Raw genomic sequence first — 15,086 nt, forward strand, 5'->3', positions numbered from 1 at the left:
TAAGTTATTATTAGGGTGTTTTCTATATTTTATTTAGCTGACAGGAGTTAACAAACAATAGTCCTGATTGCCTTACATGGATAGGTGGTTTTCAAAACATCATAAGTACACAGAATTGAAGTTACAAACAGTTCTGTATTAATGTCCATTTTGATTAGAGACCTGTCTGCTCCTGACATCTTCCTGTCTTGGATTCTAAGAAGAAATTGAGCACCTTTGGAGTTACTCCAGTTGTGGTGAGACAGCCACTAGGCAAGAATTGCCTCTTTTCATCTACAGACAAATTAACTGTCCAGAAAAGGACACACTTGCAGAATAGTCAGCTGATTATATCTGCCAAGACAGAGTAATCAGCCCTTAATAATTCTGCATCACTAGGTCTGTCAGATGATCCTGGGCCAGAAGGCTGAAGATTTGATGCTCCAACACTCTGTAGTATAGAAACTGTCCAGGTGTTCAGCGGTCTCTATAAATTGGCTAAGTTTTAGAAGCTATGCTTTGTGCTTCCCATAATTTCAGTTAACTCAGTCATTCTGGATTTCCGACAGGTTGAAGACTTATAGTGTCATAGCAAATCCCTGCCATTTACTTTGAGAGAAAAGTTTTGAGAGGATGGTTTTCAGCTGACATTCATTCTAAAGCCAAGAAAAAAAGCCAGGTTCAGAATTAAGACTTTTAGTTAGGAGGGACGACAGAGGTTCTGTTTCGTCAACAAAATGATGGACTGGGTATTAGGTCTATCTTGTATCTTACTGACACAAATTGGTATAGTTATGCTCTAATTGTATTCTAAGAGAAAAGTTTTATTTTAACAGGAAGGGTGATATGTAGGAGGCACTAAGGTGGGAGGAGTAAGGAGAGGAGCAGAAGGAGAGGAGGAGCTAGGTGACAAGAGGAGGTGGATGTTTGCATGTCCCCACTAGTCAAAGATAGTAGATATATCTAAGTTGGGTATTAGGTTACACTTCTGATTGATATTGAGCATTATCAAACTTATAAAGCCTTTGATTAACATTAAAAAAATAGTATAAAAGCAAAAGTGGGGTTGGAATAGGTGTTTTCTAGGGAGGGGAAATGGGAAAGGGGATGGCATCTGAAATGTAAATAAAATATCCAATAAAGATTTTCACATAAAAAAATTAAAAATAAAGATGGATATTTCTTTTCAAAAAAATAAAATAAAAATATTAATAAAAGAAATTTAAAGAAGCTAATTTTTAGCCTTGAAACACTGAACATTTTAAAGCATACCATTAAATTAAAAACAATAAGTTATTATCATACATAAGATTATACTTTAAATAACTATGTAGTTGATATAAATACTAACAAAATTGATTGTAATATAAAATTCAATAACTTTTTAATACAATGTGTAGATAAAACTTGTCTGGATATTAGGAATGGAAATTTCAATCATTGGATAAATATCTGTGTTGTAATGGTTAATGACAATTCTTTTAAAAAGATAAAAACTTATAAAACATCCTTATTGAAATGAGAGGTGAAAGTGAAAGAAATAATTAAGACAAAAAAGTTGAGAGGAAAACTCCAGATACAAGAAGAAAATGAATTAAAGAAAGTTAAGAAAGAATTAGAAAGAGAGAGGAGAGCATTCAGAAAATGGAAACTACTAGTTTTCACTACTAGTTTTCACTACTTCTACTAGTTTTCACTACTCCAGATAATCTTCAGAGAACCTAGAGGGAAGGTTCAGGACCACACAGCCTAGAGTACCAGCAGCATCTGCAAAATCCACAATGGCTAGGTCCTATGCTTTCCTGATGGCCCTGCTGGTGATGAGCCACTGGTCAACCTGCTGTCTAGGATGTGACCTGTCTCAGACTCATAACCTCAGGAACAAGAGAGCCTTGACACTCCTGGCACAAATGAGGAGACTCTCCCCTCTCTCCTGCCTGAAGGACAGAAAGGACTTTGGATTCCCCCTGGACAAGGTGGATGCCCAGCAGATGCAGAAGGCTCAAGCCATCCCTGTCCTGAAACAGCTGACCCAGCAGATCCTGAACATCTTCACATCAAAGGACTCATCTGCTGCTTGGGAGGAAACCCTCCTAGACTCATTCTGCACTGACCTCCATCAGCAGCTCAATGACCTGCAAGCCTGTGTGATGCAGCAGGTGGGGATGCAGGAACCTCCCCTGACCCAGGAAGACTCCCTGCTGGCTGTGAAGAAATACTTCCACAGGATCACTGTGTGCCTGAGAGAGAAGAAACACAGCTCCTGTGCCTGGGAGGTGGTCAGAGCAGAAGTCTAGAGAGCCCTGTCTTCCTCAGCCTACTTGCTGGCAAGACTGAGTGAGGAGAAGGAGTGAGTCCTGAGCCAAAGTGGAGAAGACTCCCCTGGACTAAAAAACACTGCATCTCATGTCATAAGCTCTCCTTTAAAAACTCTCACTTATGTTGGTATGAATACAATCAACCTGCCTAGATGTTTCAGTAAAAATGTTCAAAGTTTGTCTATATGTAAAAGCATTTGTTTCTGCATCCATTTGGTCATATTTATTTATTTATTTATTTGACTATTAATACAATTTAATATATTTATGGTAAATCTTGCCATCTTACATTTTCTTAATGTAGCAAAGCATTATATGTAATTAAATTATTTTATATTCAAATGAAATTGCCTTATAAAGCACTTTTGCTTAGTTAATTCAGTATCTTTAAGATTTGCTAATATTTTTAACATTATAGTCTACACTTTAATAATTATACAAAGAAACAATGTCCAAAAACAAACCAGACACTTGTGTACACTAAAGCTTTGCCTGTATTTTCTCCAGTATATAGTATTCTTCTGGATGTAGAGACAGCATGCTGTGCTGTGAAAAGCCAGAGAATCTTGCTCCTGTCATAATGTGTTAGTCCTTTTACCTAACATTCCTAATATTAAACTTCTGAGTTTCCTGACTTCTGGCATCTATCATCTACTCTTATCATCAATTAGTTTAGCCACTTGGGGTTCTTAATGTGAGTGAGAACATAAAAAGTAATGCAAATAGATCAAGAAAAATGACTGGCCTGCCTATATAGCACACACAAATATACCAAGAAGAAACTGGGAATCAGACCCACTCATAATAGCCTCAAGAATAAGCCCTTGGAATAAATCACACTAGGGATGTGAAATACCTCTGTAATTAATCCTTTGAAACACCCTTTCAATTTCACTGGCTTTTCTCCTCCTTTCCCATGTATTCATTCTTCTGTTCCTCTTCTTTATCACAATAGTCATTATCTTCCTCTTCCTTATTTTGCTTTTCTTTCTCTTATTCCATCTGTTTTTGTTCTTCTTCTTGGTCCTTCTAGTTGTGCATGGTACAGTGCCATCTCCTGGAGCATGGGTAGCAGCTCTCAGGGGCCCATCCCTGAGGACACCTAAATCTCTGTCTCTGAGCAATCATCAGTTGACATAGTTCCTCAGATGGAAGTGGAATTGCATCCATTTTCCAAGCTGATATTTTGTCTGGTTTGGTCATGTTCATTCAGTCATGGCCACTCTCAGGCCACATGAGTGACTACCCTGTTGTGTCCAAGAACACCGCTTTGCTGCAGTTATCCACTGTCTCTGGCTCTTAACAATTCTTCTGCTTCCTCTTCTGCAATGATCCCCGCAGCCAGGAAATAAACCTTTTATGCCAGTCGTGGGTCTCTGTGTTTATTGGCATGGACTTCAAGAGCTTTGTGTGGTAAAGTAAAGGTTAGTTAGTGCAATAACTTTGTCTTAGATGTAAGCTGTAATTTCAGATCAGGTATTGTTACATTAGGAATACAACACTGTTTTTATTCTTTGGTGTCTATGTGGTTCCATTTGTATTCTAAACGTGATGCATCTGGGAGAAACATTGTTGAACATTTTATTTGGATTGCAGTGACACTGAGCATCACTTAAAAATATAGTCAATGTCATGACATTGTTTCATTTAACTACCATAGATCTTGTCCATTTTATCTTAGTAGCTAACATTTTTGCTACTACTTTGTCATTTGAATGGCACATCAGTTCCTTTTTTAGTTTTGATTTCCAATGGCATTGTATTTTTTTGGTTCAGTGCCACAAACCAACACCTTTTCTTTCTAGGAAAGTAGAAAAAAGAAATAAAACAGAAGTGGAGATTTTTCAAACCAACACCTCAGGAAAGATGAAAGAGTAAATGGAAAACTACAGACAATTGAAGCACTGAAAGCCCTTGCTGTCTGTCAGAACTTCCTGAATATCTCAGCCATTATTGGACACTCAATATTAGTCACTGAATTCAATATTCAATAATAATTCACAACTTACAAATACTATATAGGGGTAAGTTTCCTAGATTGAAACTGAAATTACAAATAAAATTCTATATTATACATGTACTGTATGTGTGATGTATAATTGCAGTACATACTATATATAATTATGAACATATTTGCACACACACAACTTTCTCTCTGATATCTCCCAGTAACCCCTGCTTTCCCAGACCCCATCTTCAGTGTCACTGCCCTTGTTTTCCCCTCCCTGATGCAGAAAGCCCCAATGTCTGCTCCTCATTTTTTCCTCATTACCCAGTTCTGTTCACTGTACAACTGCTTTCTATTACATCTTGACTCCCAACTGAATTTTTTCCTAAAAATGCATACACACTAATTGAACTAAAAAAAATGATACAGTTCAAGGTTTCAAAGAAACTCTCATATAAGAGAATTCCTAGTGTTTTTGGAACTTAGAGGATTATTTTCTAAGGAGCTAATGCTGAGTATGTCCAAAATGGAGAAAGAGAAAGAGAAGAGAAGAGAGAGAGAGAGAGAGAGAGAGAGAGAGAGAGAGAGAGAGAGAGAGGAAGGGAAGGGAAGGGAAGGGAAGGGAAGGGAAGGGAAGGGAAGGGAAGGGAAGGGAAGGGAAGGGAAGGGAAGGGAAAAGGGAGGGCAGGAGATGGAGGGAGGTAGAGAAAAAGAGAGGGAGGGATTGATGGAGAGAAAGTTGGTTTTCTATTGCAACTGTAGGTTCCAGGAACCAAACTTAGGTCATCAAGCTTAATAACAAGGCTTTTTACACATTAAGTTCTTGTGGTGACATGACAATGATTAGATAAATACCTAATATACAGAGATCATTAAATTAACCTTTTATATAAATTTATATTATACTTAATGAAGGCAACATAAAGAACTCAATTTTAGAACTTTAACTATTGAAAAATTTTAAAGTATACAATTATTTCAATATATTTTAATTTAAAAACTTGCATTATACCTTACATTTTGATTTAAATGGTTTTGTAAAAGATGTATATAAAATTAAGTGTAAAATAAAGTTCAATAAATTTTATAAGAAATTTTTACAAGGGATTTTGTTTTTAAAATAGATGTGTAAGTTCCTAATAAAGACTATGAGTGATGAAACAGTTAATAAAAATTCTAAGTAGGAAAAGAGAACCTGTAAAACAGCTTTCAGAGGGAAGCAGTGAAAGAGGAAGCAATAGTGGAAACCAAAACAATTCAGAAAATAATATTCAGACATAAACAGAGAATGCGTTAAAGAAAGTGAAAAGATCATTGGGAAGTAAGGGAAGAGATTTCTGGAAGTGATAATTAGTGTTTGCCCTATTTAAGACACATCCACAGAGGATGGCCTTCAGAGAACCTAGAGGGGAAGGATCAGGACCAAACAGCCCAGAAGACCAGAAGCATTGGCAACATTCACCATGGCTAGGCTCTGTGCTTTCCTGATGGCCCTGCTGGTGATGAGCCACTGGTCAACCTGCTGTCTAGGATGTGACCTGTCTCAGGCTCATAACCTCAGGAACAAGAGAGCCTTGACATTCCTGGCACAAATGAGGAGACTCTCCCCTCTCTCCTGCCTGAAGGACAGAAAGGACTTTGGATTCCCCTTGGACAATGTGGATGCCCAGCAGATGCAGAAGGCTCAAGCCATCCCTGTCCTGAAAGAGCTGACCCAGCAGATCCTGAACATCTTCACATCAAAGGACTCATCTGCTGCTTGGGAGGAAACCCTCCTAGACTCATTCTGCACTGACCTCCATCAGCAGCTCAATGACCTGCAAGCCTGTGTGATGCAGCAGGTGGGGATGCAGGAACCTCCCGTATCCCAGAAAGACTCCCTGCTGGCTGTGAAGAAATACTTCCACAGGATTACTGTGTACCTGAGAGAAAAGAAACACAGCCCCTGTGCCTGGGAGGTGGTCAGAGCAGAAGTCTGGAGAGCCCTGTCAACTTCCTCAGCCAAATTGCTGTCAAGAATGAGAGAGGAGAAGTGAGTCCTGAGCCAAAGTGGAGATGACTATCCTGGACCTGGACAGTGCACCTCACTGCACAGGCTCTGCCATCTCAAAACTGTCACTCATTTTGGCAATAATTCAAGCAAGTTGCTGAGCTATTTCAGCAACAATGAGCAATGTTGTAGCTGTAAAGGCATTTGTTCAGTATTTATTTATTTATTTATTTGTTTATTTATTATTTAACTGTTTATGTGATGTAACATATATAGCATTATTATTTGGAATAGTTTTTCTATAAATAATTACTAAATGATTCTTTTTAAAATTGTTTTTTCTTTAATTCTTTTTAAATTTTTATGTTTATACTGGTATTCTGCAGTAAAGTCAATTATATACATAACCAGGTTGTAAAGTATTGTTGATTCATGTGACATCTCATAGTGTTCAGGTAAGAAGATACACTCATGACATTCTTCTCATTCACTGATGGTAAAATCCTAAATTTTTCTTTTTCACCACTGTATCATATTCTTCTGTATGTACAACCAGCATGCGGTACAGAAGAATGCCAGAGTTTTTTGCTCCTTTTATCCTGTGTAAAGAGACTGGTATTGGCTCTTCAAGACCAAGTTCTCAGCACAAAGGAGATTTAATTGACCTGGAGAGACAAAGGGCAGAGAATAAGAGACAAAGACAGAGCATACAGAACTAGGGAGATGAAGAAGAAATAAGGAAGAACGTAGCAATACTTGTCATGAGGATAGGGCACAAAAGACTGCCTCTGGATAGAAAGAAATCAGAGAAAGCCCATAGGCAATTGTCCCTTTATATAGATAAAAGATGAAACCCTGTTTTAGCAGGAGGTGTTTAATTTTGATTGGACATTTTAATTAGCACAGCAACTCGGTTGCTTTGGGATTTCCGATTTTCAATTCTTTAATAGCTAGATCTTGGTAGTCAGCCTCAGGTGAATAAAGCAGCCGAATAAGGGAATAGCCCTTGGTGGCTAGCTTTATGAATATAATCTGATGCTTTTCAGCAAGGAAGAGTGACTGGTGGTGAAGTGCAAGTTCTGGCAGAGCCATGTTTGCCATGCTCAGGCTTGCTAGAGTTTCTTCATTGTGACTTGGAACTCTTCGATCAACTCTTCCTCAGTCTTTAGCAGCAGCTATGTTCCCTGACTTTGGTTCCTATTATTCTACTCTCAACTTCTAGGAATTTAAGTGTTTAGAATAATAATTATCAGTGAAGTCATGTACACAGTATGAAATTACAGCACACTGTAATAACTTTCCTGTCATTGTTAGTGACAACTAACAATCATTCTAAGAAGAAATCTGACAATCAAATGTTGTCAAAACAGTATAAGAAATGTACCTTGGAACAAACCTCACCAGGGATTTAAAATATGTATAAAAGAAATCCTTTAGAACACCTCTATTCCCTCACAATTTCATGTGTTATCTTCTGTTTAAAAATTAATTTTGTGGTAAATTAATGTGTATTTGCTATATATTATATACTGTGGAACACATGTAAAAATTTTCACAAATCAAGTAGAACATGCAAGTACACTATTGACTTCTCTACTTCTGAACATTCTTTAAGTCATCTGTTATATAGTTGGAGAGACCCTCCAAGATGGTCTAATTTTATCATATAAATACACATCCATCTCTCCCTAGTCCTGCTTGGACTGGATGTCTCATGGTAGGATGGTACCAAAAAGTCACTCCCCTTCTCTGAGGGTGACCTCAAGGGGTTATAGGGGGAAGTGATTTGTAAAAATGGGACTGGCAAGAGAGGAAGGAGGAAGGTTGTGATCAGGATGTAAAGTGAGTAAAAAAATAAACCGAATTATCAGAAAAAATACTATGTTGGTGTTCCTCGGCAAGGTATTGAACACTGTGACCTGACCTTCAAGATAGCCCCTTTAGGCTGTGGGATAGAAGTTTGAAAATTTGAGTTCATAAATGTATAATTTCTCAACTGTGCAAAATATAAGGATACAATATGAATTGTATGAGATGTACAGACCTATAAGAAGAAAGCCAACTGCACTAATGTGCTAGCTTGTAGAAAGATACAAAGGCAGTCAGATGTCTGAGTTCAAGGTCAGCCTGGGACAGAGAGAATTGAGATCCTGGTATGGTGGGAATAGTGATCTCAGAGCTATATCCCACTCAGCTAGCTTATTGTCTGTGCTTACAAAGGCAGGCATATCTCTGAATTTATTTGCTGTGTTAAAAAAAAAAAGTGCTTGCAGTCTTCTAAGAATCAAGGGGCTAAGATTATAAAATGCTGATTCATGAGATAATCAAAAGGGAGCCTATGGTAATCATTAAACTGATATATAAATAAAAGACTGGGCTTTGGTCTGCAAGAGCTGAGCTATCTACACATCTATCTGAAAAGCCAGCTTAAGCAAAACACAGAGCTGTCAGCTGGTACCCGTAATTGACTTCAGGTAATTTCTTCTGCTGCTCCCAAACACTCCTTCCTCAGGACCCCTCTCCAGGCTGAAGATGTTTCTTGGCACAAGTCTATAATATTTGGCAACTTTTGAAAATATTATATTATTTATCTTATTTGGTTTGTTTAAAGTTTTGTATTTAACTAAATTTTATCCTAATTTGCATTATCAACCTAAAAACATCTTCTTAGACCTAGAATATCTTCTTAAATCCTTCAGACCTTAGGCTTGTAGTAAGACTATGACTATCTATTCTTCAACTCTATCAGAGACCTGAAAAGGAAATAAATATTACTTGAGTATGCAGGAAACATGAGGATGCAGCTTCCAAAAATTTTATATATATATATATATATATATATATATATATATATATATATATATATATATTCCCAATGTTCTCTATAACATTGGAACATCTATCTTTAGCCTTCTGGCCCAGTATATCTGACAGATTTTTGTGAAACAGAAATTGCAAAGGACTTGCTTACCCTATCTTGGCGAGCTCGACAATTGACTTCCCTGCAGCCATTTGTCCTTTCTGGACAGATTTGTCTATAGTTGAATCATGAGCATTTTCTTTGCCCAGTAGCTAGCTTGCCACAATTGAAGAAACTCCATAATGGAGGTTATTGATGCTCATCATCTTCTTTGAAGTGAAATGGTGGTACAGTCAGGAATATACCTGTCTTATAGTAAAAAAAAAATTTTTTTTATTAGTGAAATAAATGCCATATTCTGTGGATCATGAGGTTTTTGAAGACCAGCTATCTATAGTGTATCTGAAAGGTCAAACATGGTTTATTTAACTATTTATGATTTGGATAACTTTGAACACAATGTATTGTAATTAACTAATATTAATATCTTATGAGTTTGACTATCCAATTATTAACTTGTATTTCTTAACCACACCTATTAATTTGTAGCTTGCATTTTATCATCTCTAACAGTTTGCAATACCAACTTTAAAAAGACTAGAACTTTATGCATCTTTTAAAATTATGTAAGTGCATAAATAAACATTGAAACATAGACATTATGTATATCAAAGTTAACCTTAATTTTATATCAATATACAAAATTCTGTATTAATGTAAGATTATGGCTATAAGATGATGTTTGGTTTAAGAGTACATTCAATAATTTACCCCTATTTGCCCAATTTCTTACAATATTTCTATATCCCATTTTTCTTTTCAACCCCCCTGTAATCCACTATCTGCCCTGGAGGGGTGAAACGGAGCTGCGATGGATAGGATCCATGGGAATGCTGAGAGTGTTACAGTTCATAGAAGAGAAGTGAGGAAGTTTGGGCCTGCATGGTGCAGGTAGCTGAGGTCCTGAGTCTGTCATCAGTACCAGTGCCAACAATGGCATGAGGTGCCAATGGTGGCATGCTCATGGCCAGCCAAGGAGGCCCAGGGTTCAGTGATAAATGGTTCAGGAGTGAGAACTCTTCTCCAAGTGTTACAACTCAGTAAAGACAGTCACCCTCAGATGATCCTTGGTGAAATAACTTGTATGCTTTATTCCATGTGAACAGTGACTATATAAGCTTTGAGGAGTGGGGTGGGATTTAGAGGTAGGTGTTTCCTATTGGCTCAGTTTGAGATGTTAGTGATGCTCTATTTCCACAGGGAAGGACTCTAAGTGTTGCAATATGTGAGCAACTTCCCATAGTCCTCTTAGTAGTTATATGTCTCAGAGCAGGTGTAGAAATGGACAGTGAGCAGCCAGACTCCCTGATCTTTATTCTCTGAGATTCTTGGGGTCTGAGATCAGTCTTAGCATTTCTTCTGTCTGGTGCCACAGCCCAGTTACCCAACACTCTCTTTCCCTTAGCTAAGAGTCCCTTACCTGAAGAAAAAAGGATAGAGAAAAGGAAACGAAAGATAGAACTATCTGAGTCTAAGTTTCCTATTTAATTTTCTTCCTATCCAAGACCATAATTATTTGTAATCATTCCCTAAAATAACAACATATCTATAATTCATAAACTACCAAAACCTCCACTTCAACTTAAGGGATTGGGGTGATGGTTGTCTTGAAATTGCTTCCTGTTGAATTAGGGCAATGAATTCCTTTTTTGGGGGGGCAAAATATTGGGGGAAATGGCTGCCTCAAAAGAAAGTTAACTGGCATCATTTGTTGTCCAGTATCTATGTGTTGAGAAAGTTCAGAACTTAACTGAAGTCTTGATTGGAACAGCTTGAAAGACTGAATGAACCAAAGTAATCTGGGATCAATAGCCTTTTTTGAAGTTGTGCTGGAAGCAAGTTTTCCAAGGAAACAGCATTTGTGGCTAGGTCAGGCATACCAGCATTCTTGAGGATGGATCATGCCAGGGCTTCTTCTTTGGTCCTCCATTCTACAAGATACAAACCTTACAAACAATGATGACTTGAATTTTCTCTGTAGATTAGGCTGGCCTCAAACTCACAAGAAACATTTCTGTCCTTTCCTTTACCTCCCAAGTATTGAGATGAAAGATCTGAATTTATTTATTTATTATCTATGTACCCTTGAAAACATTTACATAGCTCTACTAAAAAAAATTGTATGGAGTGTGCAGGGTACACGATCAATTATGGATAATTTCCTGTTCTTCATTTGAGCAGGTGAAAGACAACTGTCTTTCTTTAGAAGCTATTTTGAGCATATAATTGCAATGATATGAGAATAGCCCAACTGCAAGATAAATCTCCATCTATGCCATACAAAGGATGGCATGCAATCATAAGTTATGAGAACTCTGTAGCCAACAAGTTTTGTTAATCATACAAGCTGAAGTTTTGGTTGGAGACATTTTCCTGTCTTAGTTTCAGAGCTGTCTTCAACTGGAGGGATCAATGAAAACCTTTTCCTCTTTCCTGTTAATACAAACACAGAGCCTTGTCTATCACTTTGAAGTCATCATAACTATAGGCTTATTTAACCCAGAAGCACCTTTTCTATTTAGGTCTGCTCTATTTTGACCTCTCTTAAATAGGATATACGATATTACCATAACCATCAAACTTATAACTAGCTTAATTTGATAATTTAGAATCATCATCATCATCATCATTTATGGAGACAGGGTTTCTCTACGTAACCCAGGATGACTTGAATTTTCTCTGTAGATTAGGCTGGCCTCAAACTCACAAGAAACATTTCTGTCCTTTCCTTTGCCTCCCAAGTATTGAGATGAAAGATCTGAATTTATTTATTTATTATCTATGTACCCTTGAAAACATTTACATCAATTCTTGTAGAAGTTAGGCCTGGTTCTTCCTCTGAGTCCCATGACCCCAGAAGTAAGACTCAGACTCAAAATATATTTATAAATACATTAGCCATATAGTTAGACTCTTTGACTAGATGGCAATGTCAAGCATCCTGTAGGCACTGCTTGTCAAAGTTCTGGTGCTTGGACAACCTGGACTGATCCTTCACAGCCATTGGTGAACATTTGCCACACACCTTTGGTTATTTATGCTTTTCATGGTTAAAGGCCTTTCTCCAAAAGCTAGATCTGGGCTAACAAAAAGCTAGTGTAAACAAGAATGAAATTAATGAAAGTTCCCTGAGGAAAATCATGCAGAAATTTGAGTCTTTCTTAAGAACTTATTACTTAAATAAACATTTAGATCGTTAAAGACTATTGTTAGTCAGCATGAGACAGGAGATTTGAGAACTGTTAAAGAAGAAAAACTTAGGAAAATTCTTGAAGCTGATAAATTGTTGTTGAAAGGCTAGGGTTTTTGTTTGTTTGTTTGTTTAACTTTAGAAACAAGGAGTATGTATGAATAGGAAAAGATTTGAGTCATACAGTTAATAACAAGCCTTGATACCTTCCTGAAGGCAAAAGTAAGCAGTTTAGGGAATCCTAAAGTTCTCCTATTCTTTAAAAAATTGTAATAAAAATAGAAATTGTATTGAATGAGGGATCATGACAGAGACACAGAGGAAGGCATCCTGGATCAGTGAACTGCTTGCCTTCCTGAACAGATTTGTTAGACCAGAACTTTTCTGACAGACTGCCTTTGCTTAAGCAAGGGGCTGCACAATATTTTAAAAATCAAAGAAAAAGTATGGTGCTCTTATGCCAAATATAAAAATATAGAGAGATGAAGAAAAGGAAGAATTAAGTAAGGGTAGGAACTGAACTTTTGAAGAAAGCCAAGTTTGACATAATAGGTAGTAGGAAATAACTTTTGATCCATTAATCTTATGTCAAACTGAAACAGAATCAGATTCATATGGCATCCTGTCTAGCATTTCTGTAACTGCAAGGCTTTACAACACCAATATTAAGGAAGAAAATATTGAGTTTAAAGAAAATTTATTTTTATCATAATGTTAATTTTTAGTTCTCATAAAATTGCTGTTTGCTTGCTTTGTTCCTTCCTCAATATTCTTATGTAATCAAGGAAGTCTTTAGAATAAAATGTATTTTGAAAAGCTGTGTGGTCAATGAATAAAATTTCTGAGAAAATGATTTTATGTATAAATAAAGCCTGAAAGAGTTGCAGGTTGTCAGAGTAGGAGAAGCCATACTGAGATGTACTCCCTTTCAGTCTTGTCTCTCATAAAATGAATGATGTCCCATGTCTGATCCTTCCTTTCTTCCCTTCACTGCTCTTGAATCCACTCTTTTCTGGAACCTGGCCTCAGCTGAGGCTGGTCCCCAGAAACTAGATATAACTTAAAATATCCCATTTACTCTAGCCTATGTTCTGGCACATGGCTGGTTACCTATGCTCAGGTACTGTGTGTCTGTCTCATCACCTCTTTCTAGTGAATCTTCCTGTCTCCTTCTCTCCCAGACTTCTTTCTGCTCCCATGTCCCACCTTCTATTTCCTGCCTAAGCTATAGGCCATAGACTTTTTAATTGACAGGTGATGTATCCATACAATGCATAAGATGATCTCTCTACAATTCCCCTTTTTAGTCCAATAAAAGGCTGTTTTTTCTTTTGAATATAAATTGAATACAATTATAATTATTATAAAACAATTATGAGAATTATAAGGTATAATATACATTTAAAATTCCAGTCTGGTCATATTTGGCAACTCAAGAGAAATTATTCTATTAGCTATTCTATCCTGGCAAGTTCAGAGTTTTCTATCTAACTAAAATTTTATCCTAATTTGTATTACTATCCTAAAAATACCTTAGACCTAGAACATTCTCTTAAATCCTAAACAACTTGTGCTTATAGTAAGACTATGACTATCTAGTTTTAAACCTCATCAGAGACTTGGTAAGGAAATAAGTATGACCTAAGTATCCAGGAAGCATAAGGACACAGCTTCCAAAACATTATAGAAATGACAGATACAGCAGACAGTCCCCAATATTCTCTATAACATCTATCTTTAGCATTCTGATCCAGAATATGATAGATCTTTAATGAAGCAGCAATTATTATGGACTTGCTTACCCTGTCTTGCCAAAGCTTGACAATCAACTTCCCTGAATCTGTCCTTTCTGGACAGAATTCTGTCTGCAGATAAAGTTAGGGCATTTTCTTTGCCTACTGGCTAGCTTGCCACAATTGAAGTTACTCCATATGGAGGTCTTTCAATGCTCATCATCTTTCCCCAAGTCAAATTGGCTGCTGCTAGGAGCTGACATATCCTCAATGTCAAAAAAGCTTTAAATTAATAAGAATATGTTGAAGTGCCACATTCTGTGAGTCTCTGAGATTTTTTGAAGATCATCTATCTATTCATATATCTGAACAAGCAAATGTTGCCCTGTCTCCAGATACCTATTATCTGCACAACCCATGATGTATATTTTTGTGATAATCAGCTTAGTATCAGATGATATCATGAATTTGATTGACTGTTAACTTGCATTATTACTTAATTATCTGGTGTGAGGTGGTATCTCAGGGTTGTTTTGATTTGCATTTCCCTGATGACTAAGGATGTTGAGCATTTCTTAAGATGCTTCTCGGCCATTCGAGTTTCCTCAGTTGAGAATTCTTTGTTTAGCTCTGTACCCCATTTTTTAATAGGGTTATTTGGTTGTCTATACAGAACTTTCTTATTCATTTGCAAAGACTAGGTCGGGCCAGCCTGGTCTACAGAGTCAGTTCCAGGTCAGGCAAGGCTATACAGAGAAACCCTGTCTTGAAACAAAACAAAACAAAACAAAACAAAACAAAACAAAACAAAACAAAACAAAACAAAACCAACACAACAACAAAAGCAGGCAGTGGTAGTGCACGCTTTTAATCCCAGCACTTGGGAGGCAGAGGAAGGCAGATTTTTGAGTTTTGATTTGCATTTCCCTGATGACTAAGGATGTTGAGCATTTCTTAAGGTGTTTCTCGGCTATTCGTGTTTCCTCAGTTGAGAAATCTTTGTTTAGC

General features: G+C 37.0%; 2 protein-coding genes across 2 annotated transcripts; both read left to right on the forward strand.

Moving 5' to 3' along the window:
• The first annotated feature begins 1,760 nt into the window (after positions 1-1,760).
• LOC117709083 (interferon alpha-12-like) lies at positions 1,761-2,276 on the forward strand. The gene has a single exon (XM_034503195.1). The coding sequence runs from the start codon at positions 1,761-1,763 to the stop codon at positions 2,274-2,276; it is 516 nt and encodes a 171-aa protein (XP_034359086.1).
• A 3,432-nt stretch (positions 2,277-5,708) lies between these two features.
• On the forward strand, positions 5,709-6,281 carry LOC117709072 (interferon alpha-1-like). Its single transcript, XM_034503177.1, has one exon. It carries the CDS (start codon positions 5,709-5,711, stop codon positions 6,279-6,281), a length of 573 nt encoding a protein of 190 aa, XP_034359068.1.
• The last annotated feature ends 8,805 nt before the right edge of the window (positions 6,282-15,086 follow it).

This window comes from Arvicanthis niloticus, chromosome 5 (assembly GCF_011762505.2).
Source record: "Arvicanthis niloticus isolate mArvNil1 chromosome 5, mArvNil1.pat.X, whole genome shotgun sequence".
Classification (NCBI taxonomy): Eukaryota; Metazoa; Chordata; class Mammalia; order Rodentia; family Muridae; genus Arvicanthis; species Arvicanthis niloticus.